Source organism: Bison bison, unplaced genomic scaffold (assembly GCF_000754665.1).
Source record: "Bison bison bison isolate TAMUID 2011002044 unplaced genomic scaffold, Bison_UMD1.0 scf7180017864492, whole genome shotgun sequence".
Taxonomy (NCBI): domain Eukaryota; kingdom Metazoa; phylum Chordata; class Mammalia; order Artiodactyla; family Bovidae; genus Bison; species Bison bison.
Window position 1 is genome coordinate 2,728,323 of NW_011495051.1, and position 7,684 is coordinate 2,736,006.

The 7,684-nt window shown below is 59.1% G+C and overlaps 1 protein-coding gene across 3 annotated transcripts in view; it reads right to left on the reverse strand.

The window, feature by feature from the left end:
- Positions 1-7,684, reverse strand: part of PIP5K1C (phosphatidylinositol-4-phosphate 5-kinase, type I, gamma) — a 34,835-nt gene that overhangs the window by 7,020 nt on the left and 20,131 nt on the right. The window contains exons 10-17 of one of the 3 annotated variants that reach the window (XM_010828121.1): positions 7,425-7,473; positions 5,361-5,445; positions 4,420-4,581; positions 3,564-3,702; positions 3,413-3,445; positions 2,140-2,244; positions 305-446; positions 4-63 (exon numbers count right to left, since the gene is read on the reverse strand). In XM_010828121.1, coding sequence (XP_010826423.1) covers positions 31-63; positions 305-446; positions 2,140-2,244; positions 3,413-3,445; positions 3,564-3,702; positions 4,420-4,581; positions 5,361-5,445; positions 7,425-7,473 — 748 coding nt within the window. In that variant the 3' untranslated portion in view covers positions 4-30. The other 2 variants (XM_010828122.1, XM_010828120.1) reach the window with 2 other exon arrangements.

The following is a 7,684-nucleotide window of genomic DNA, read 5'->3' on the forward strand; positions in this document are numbered from 1 at the left end:
GGCGGGGGGGAGGGGCGGGGCGCTGCCACATCACCTGAGAGTGAGCGAGCCAGGCACATGGACCTGCGTGTGAAAAGGTGAGCACACACTCGTGCCTGTGCCTGAGTGCACCTGCAGGTGTGCACGAGCGCCTTGAGTGTGCGACGAGTCAGTGGGAGCATGTGAGGGAGTGGTGTGCCCGTGTGTGAATGCAGGTGGACATGAGCATCCGTGGGTTTGTACGGGCACGCCTACACACACGTAAGCACAGGTGAGCGCGGATGGTCAAGGGTCCGGCGACGGGAGGGAGCCCTGGGGGACTTACAAAGTAGATGTCCGTGGCGGGCGCGTCCTCCTCGTCCGAGGCCTGGCTGGCGGGCTCGGAGGCCTGGCTGGCGGGCTCGGAGGCCTGGCTGGCGGTTTCCGCTTCGACAGCGGCAGAGGCACAGGCTGGGGACACCCCCTCCCTGGGGACATGGGCAGGACATGGGAGTCCTGGGGGGGCTCTGGAAAGCATGCATCTCCCCGCACCGCAGCCTGGACCCTCCCCACTCCCTCCACCCCTCATGGAGACCATAGATGCAGGAAGTTCAGTGGCAGGGATGGGGTATGCCTGACACATTCTGGTTCCCCCACATAACAAAACACCCCAAGCACTGTTGCTGCCAAGGGAACCAAGAACCCGGCTCCGAGCAGGTGGCCTGGCCCCTCCACTCAGGGGCATGCCTGTGGGCAAATCCCTGCCTCACCACTCACTCGTTGGGCAACCATTAGGACTACATTCTTTCTCAGGGCCTCAGTTTCCTCACCTGTAAAGTGGGGACACACACCCACCCTGAGGGGCCAGAACCTTTTGCTCCTCTTTCTGGAGCACTTCCTAGGTGCCAGGCCTGTTTGAGGGCCTGCTGTCCTGTGTCGCTGCTGTTTATTTGCTCAGTTGCGTCTGACTCTCTTGGGACCCCATGGACTGTAGCCCACAGGCTCCTCTGTACATGGGATTTCCCAGGCAAGAATACTGGAGTGGGGTCCATTTCCTTCTCCAGGGCATCTTCCAGACCCAGGTATCGAACTCACGTCTCCTACATTGGCAGATGGGTTCTTTACCACTGAGCCACCAGAGAAGCCCCTGTCCCGTGTTACAGATGAGGAAACTGAGGCATAGAGTGAAGGTGGGGAATGTGCCAGAGGCCATGGCTGGCGGCCACGCAATTAGTGAGAAATTTCACTTCTCGGATGAGGAGCTCAAAACCTAATAAAGTTAGAAATAAGTACCAAAAAGGTAAACAGAAAGTCTTAAACACGAGAGAAATGCCTCAGTCCAGGGTCTCGCCCTCAGCGCTGCTGACAGTGGGCAGGTCATTCTCTGTGGGGGGCAGTCCTGGGCGCAGTGGGGTGTAGAGCAGCCTCCCTGGCCCCCACTATGATGCCAGCAAACCCCCGAGTCATGACCACCGGAGATGTCCCCAGACATCACCCACTGTCCTCTGAGGGCAGAATCACCCTCAGGTTGTTGAAAGCCACTATCTTAATTCAAAGAGAAAATTAAAAAAAAAAAAAATTACTACCCATTTGTACCTGAGCCAATATAAAAGAACTGGTTCGTGTCAAACCCATGGCGCATGGCAATAGCAGCACTCAGAGGAAAACACATAGCCTTAAGGGCCTCATTGTTAAAGAAAAGAAGGAACTTACTCAACCTACACTGGAAAACAGAAACAAGTGAAAAACAAGCCAGAAGCAGCTAGAAAGAACACATTACTGGTGAGTTACAGTGAATGAGATAAAAACAGAACACAACAGGGGACCAAACATGGCTTTGGTCCCCCATGAAAACCCATGAAAACCTCGTAGGTTACTGTCGTGCAAGCCCCGGCAAAACTAAGAGGAAGCAGAGAGGAAATGTGGCAGGAAAAGTGACCTCAGAGGTCAGGGCAGCTCTGCGTCCTGGAGGAGGAAACCCTTCCCAGAGTGAAGGACCCACACTATTCCCGGCTTTCCGCGCTCCCTTCCCAAGCTGGAAGCCCCAGCCCCACCCCTAGCTTGTGTACTACTTTTCCCAGTCCGCCTTCGGCCAGCTGGCTACATGGCCACGCTTGGCCAATGGGACCAGAGCAGAACCTGAGACCAAGAACTAGTCAGTCGACCGTGGGGCCCACTCACCCTGCATCCTCCTCCTTGGGGACCACAATCTCCACGCTGCACGCGGGCTCCACCTGCACTGTGATCTGTTGCAGGTCCTCCTCCACGTGCGTCTCCTCCTGGGGCCTGGAAGCAAAGGGAAGCTGCGCCTCAGTTTCCCTCCTCACCCCCTTCCGCCCTGGAAGCGCCTGCTGAGCTCCAGGCCAGTGTCAGTTTCCACTCCCAGTAAGAAGCTTGGAGCTCCAGGAGGTGCTATCTCTGGGCGCCATCTGACCAGGGCCCTGAGCTGGCCCAGCTCACATCTGGTCCCTGGCCGTTCTGCCCACCTGGGGCTGCAAGGGGCCAGTGACTGACCATCCACCTGGGGCTAGCCTGTGACTCTGGCACCAGCTGGGGCATAATGAGTACATGGGGGGGTCTGGATCCTTCCCACCCCCTGGGACAGCTAAGCACCGGCCTGGGGCCTGCACTAGGGGGCTGGGGTGGTTCTGGAGTTCCAGGCCTAGATCCCTGATGTAGGTGGGTCAGAACATGCCAGCAACCGGGTGTGCAGATGGCACACCTCCCTGGATGGCAATACTGGAGAGCAAACGGGTGGCTGACGTCAGAGCAGGTAGCTGGACGGAGGGTGACGCACATGATTTTTTTTCCAACTGGCAGAAATCACTGCCCCCCAAAAACCAATTACAGAGAACAACCCCTCTCCACTCCAGTCCTGTTACAAGATCAGACACCTGGGAACAACCCACATGTGCAGGAGGGCAAGTCACAGCCTGTCAGAGGAAGGGGACCAGCACCTACTCCACCTGCTCACAGAGGTGACCTGCCGCCAGCAGGTGACAGAGCAAAGGGCAGGGCGGCGCCCAGAGGCACGCTGGTTGAAAGGAGAGGGCGAGACAGGCCCAAATGTGTGTCTCTTTGTATATTCATAAATGTCTCTGGCAAGAGACAAAAAAATCCGTCCACTGGTTACTCCCAGAGAGGGGAGCAGGCATGGGACAGGCATTTCTGTTTTTCCTTTTGTATTTCTACAAATATTACTAAGAAAGGGAGAAAGAAGAACCAACAGGCAAGTGCGGGAGATGAGTCCTCTGGGTACCGAGGTGGAAGACAGATTCCAAGTGACCCGAGATTCTCTCCGCTTCTAGAGCCTGACTTGAATCTGTGCTCAGAATGGTGTGGTCAGAGAGAAAGGGCTCTGGTGGGGAAGGCAGAGGAGGGATGGGGGCAGGGAGTGTAGGGGAGAGGGGAGAAGAGACAAGACAGAAGGGAGAGGGCTGGGGTTTCATCTCACCGGCCATCCTGTCCCGAGGACTGTGTGCGCCGCCTGCAGAGAGACCGCAAACACGTGGAAAAAGTGGGGTAAGGGCCCTCCCAATCAATGTTCTGCCCACCCTACGACCCCGCCCATCCCGCGGCCCAGGGACATGGTCAGGTCCACTTACCGGTACCGCGGCTGCTCCGATGACTCTGAGGGGGACCGCTCTGGGATGGAGAGGGACGTGGAGGACAGGGTCGTGGCGATGGAGGCGGTGGTGGCCTCCTCAAAAGACGGCGGCGTGCAGGGCAAGAGGTCCGGCCGGCCTAGGGGGAGGAGCAAGTGGCCAGCTGTGCAAGCCAGGCACCCAGGGCTGCTCCTGGCAGGCCTCTGAGCTCTACCTGCAACTTGGCTCACCCCCAGCTACCCAAGTCCTCTCTCTCAGCCACCACCTCACACTGTTGTCCCCGCCAGCCTCAGGAGGAGAAATATGCTCCAATTTCCCCCTGGCCTCGGCCTTCCAGTACCTATCCCCTGCTCTCAATTAAAAACTCCCCTCAGGGTCCTGCTCCACTGGCCTCTGCCCTGCTCTGCTCCAGCCACACACACACTTCTTGCTGTTCCCCAGACACCCACAGGCTAGGCCCTGTCCTGCCCCCTGGGCCTTTGCACAGGCAATGTCTCCCTTCCTTGATGCTCCCCCCACCACGCCCGCCCCTCCCTGTCTGGAATCTCTGACCCAGGAGATGGAAGGGACCTTCCTGAACACCAGGCTGACCCCATTAAGCACTTCATCCCCCCAGGTCTCCATGCATCTCTGACATAATGGGAGCCTGTCACCTGAGGGTAGGGAGTGGGGGGTGAATTCTGTGCGCAGCTCTCATTGTGGCTCTTCCAGGGGCCCAGTCCCAGCTGTTCCCCACTTCTCAGCTGCAGATCTTGGGCTGAGGGGGGTGACTGTGACCCAGCCCCTCCCATCCAGGTTGGGGCCAGCACAGGGCCCTCCCCTTCTAAGGCCCCTCGTCTCCCAGCCACCTGCTCACCCTCGTCCTCCAGTGTGGGGTAGCTGCGGGCCCCCCGCAGGTCGTACTGTGCATCCTCCCGCTCGCTGGGGATCTGGCTGGCCGAGAAGGCGGCCGTGGGTCCCAGGGGCTTGACGGCCAGCAAGGCACCACGGCCCTTCTTGGACGGTGAGGACTTCAGGGCTGTGGAGGGAGGGCGGCTGGTGCTGGGGAGCCTGAGCCCCGCAGCAGCACCCAGACAGGGCCCCACAGACCCCAGAGCTTCTTCTATACCAAAGCCTGGCTGCCCCACTGCCCACCTCCAGCCTGTCCACCAACACCCTTCGCTCTTGCTCTCGGTAGGGGAAGCCTGCCCTACATTCCAGCTGGCTTGCCTGCAGGGGCAGGGTCGGGGTGCAGGAGCCCAGGTGCCCTGTCCTGCCCACTGGCAGAGATGGGATCCCAGGGACCCAGAACTCCCACTCTAGCCCCTTGGAAACAGCAGTAGGATCAGCAGCTGCCAATGTTTACTTAGCATTTTGGGGCCTCAGCCCACCCAACTCTCAGACACGGAAGCCAAGGGTCTGGTTCCCATCCAGGCTGCATGGCTTTGGGGCCCCTGCATCCTGATTTGCACCAATGGGTCAAAGGTGGCAGGAAAACCCTGACACACCTTCCACACCACCCTGGCTCCACCAAGGCCTGTCACCAGCCTCTCCCGCGCCTCCGGTGACCACTGCCCCACATACGGTGGCGGCTCAGTTTGCCTCACACAGCCATCCAGTCCCAGAGGCCGGGGGCTCCCTGGGTTCCCTGCCCTATGCACGTCCCTGAGGGGCCACCCAGCTGCCCTGTTCCCTGGACCAAGTCCCTGACTGCATCCTAGGGCTGGTGAGCGGAGGACCAGGACCCTGGGTTTACCCTGCTCTTGACCTCCCACCCTTCTCCCCCTGCACCCCGACCCAGAGGGCCCGGGCACTCACAGGAGTTCTTCCGGAAAACCGTGTTGCTCATGAACTTGAAGAAGCGCTCGGCATAGAAGCTGGGCCGGTGGACGGAGACTGTGTCCTGGGAAGGGAAGGGGGGCCTGAGGGCAGGCAGGGGATGAGGCCTGGGGGGGCCCATGGGAGTCCCTGTGTCAGGGCTGCTGTGTCACCTTGGTGGGGATGGGACCCCAGGAACTGATAGTGGTGGCAGAGACAGGGAGGCAGAGAGATGGTTTTGTGGTAATGGTGTCCGTATTTTTAATTGTTGACCCTCATGAATAAAATGGCTATTCAGGTAACTGAATAAACATCAAAATCAAGAAACTAGAAAGAACCTCTAGAGCCGGGGGGTAGAAGGTGCAGCTGACCCTACTACAAAGGAAGGCTTTGTCCTGGAGGCAGGCAGACCCGGCTCCTGCACTCATGGTGGGGTGGCCCTGGCCATGCACTGCTCGTCGGTGCCCCGGGGTGGACCCGAGGCTGCTGCGCAGGCCAGGACGCAGGGCTGGGATGCCCGTGAGGCAGGGAGCCTGGCACACAGTTGGGGCGCCATACTGCAGGGCCCCTGGGCGCACACCCTGGCTGTCCCTGGATCCAGTCTGCTCACTTGCTACGGCACTGTCTCCCCAGCACTGCTGATCGCAGGCTGGTCGTTCTCTGGGGGTCCATCCTATACCCTAGGGTGGGGCCAGCATCCCTGGTCCCCGCCCACTAGATCCAGTGTGACCACCAGAGACGTTCTCAGACACTGCCTCGTGGCCTCCCCAGCTATAACGTAACAGAACGCATCTGGACACAGGGCCTCCTGTCCCGGCCTGCCCTGAGGCGGTCACATGGCGTCGGGGACTCGTGCTGGTTGATGGTGAGTGAGCAAAGACAGCAAAAGAGTCTCTCTGCCCTGGGAGGAAGAGCCCCTCTCTCTGGTTGGAGCCAAAATGGGGGCTGCCATCTACGCCAGGTGCCAAGGGCAATACCTGGGGTGTACAGGGACACGCAGGAAGAAGCTGGCCCCCAGGAACTGTGGCGCCACCATACCAGTCTCAGGGTTCACACACCCGGATGGTTACTTTTTCTGGCCATGGTGCATGCATGGCAAGCGGGATCTTAGTTCCCCAACCAGGGACCAAACTTGCGCCCCCCATGATGGGAGCTCGGAGTCTTAACCACTGGACTGGTGGGGAAGCCCCTGGATGGTTACTTTGATGTTTGGGCCCCTCTGGAGCTGACCTCGATCTTCTGACAGGGTCACGATCCTTCCATCTGCTTTCCCCTCTGCTGTGGGTTCACCGCACAGAAGGGTTTCCCGCCGGCCCCACCCAGGGGGGAACATTCTGAAAGCTCCCCAGACCCTCAAAACACTCCGGGGTGTAGTGGGGGAGGTTGTTGGGACCTTGGGTTTTGCAGACTGCTCACACACAGACAGCCCTTAGCACTCAAGTAAGAACTGGCCTGTGGGGGCACAGGGGGAGAGGCCTCTGCCTGAGGGTCCACAGCCGGACTAGGGCCACAGGTGGACAGTTTAACCCCAGCAATTGGTCCTCACAGTATTTTACACTTTGAAGTAATTCACTGCAAGGATTTACGGGTGAGCTGTGCTCACAGGAAGACACAAATTTCCAACTTTTTTTGAACAACTGAGCCCATTTGTGTAAGCAGGCCCAATCTGCAGGGTCAGCGGGGTCAGAGCTGTGCAGTGCTGCCCCTGGGGTGCAGCTGGGGCCCAAGACCCCCTCCATATCACACACTTTCAGAATGTTCTCTGCCTGACTGGCCCCTGACTTTCCCAGCCTGTCCTCACTTCTAACTCACTTGGGGCCCCTAGTCCCCTCCCTCGGGAAGCCTGTATGCTAAGCCTGTACCCTCACAGATGGCTCGGGCCCCCGGTTGGGGGGTCCCATGGCTGCCTCACTGCCTTGTCTTGGCCCTGATCCCCTGGCCTGTGACCGTGGCTCCAAAAAAGTGGACGTGTCCCTCGGCTCTTTAGCACCCAGGTCTGGCCCAGGATGATAGTCAGGATGTTTGTGGATGGATAGACAGAATGAACAAGTGGAAGATGCTCACCCCATCGTGGACGAGAGCCTTCCAGGTGTGTTCCAGCTTCTTGATGAACCTGCGGAGGAGAAAACGCCCAGAACATCAGCCACACTTCCACGTCCAGGGGAGGTCTCTTCTAGGTGAGCTCATCCCAGGGGACACAGGTGGTCTCCAGGGACCTGTGTGATCATCATGACTGGGAATGTTCTTGGCATCAAGGGGGCAGAGGAGCCCTGCTCGAGAGGAACCAGGCCACCTGCTGTATCAGTCAGAGACCACCCCGCTTT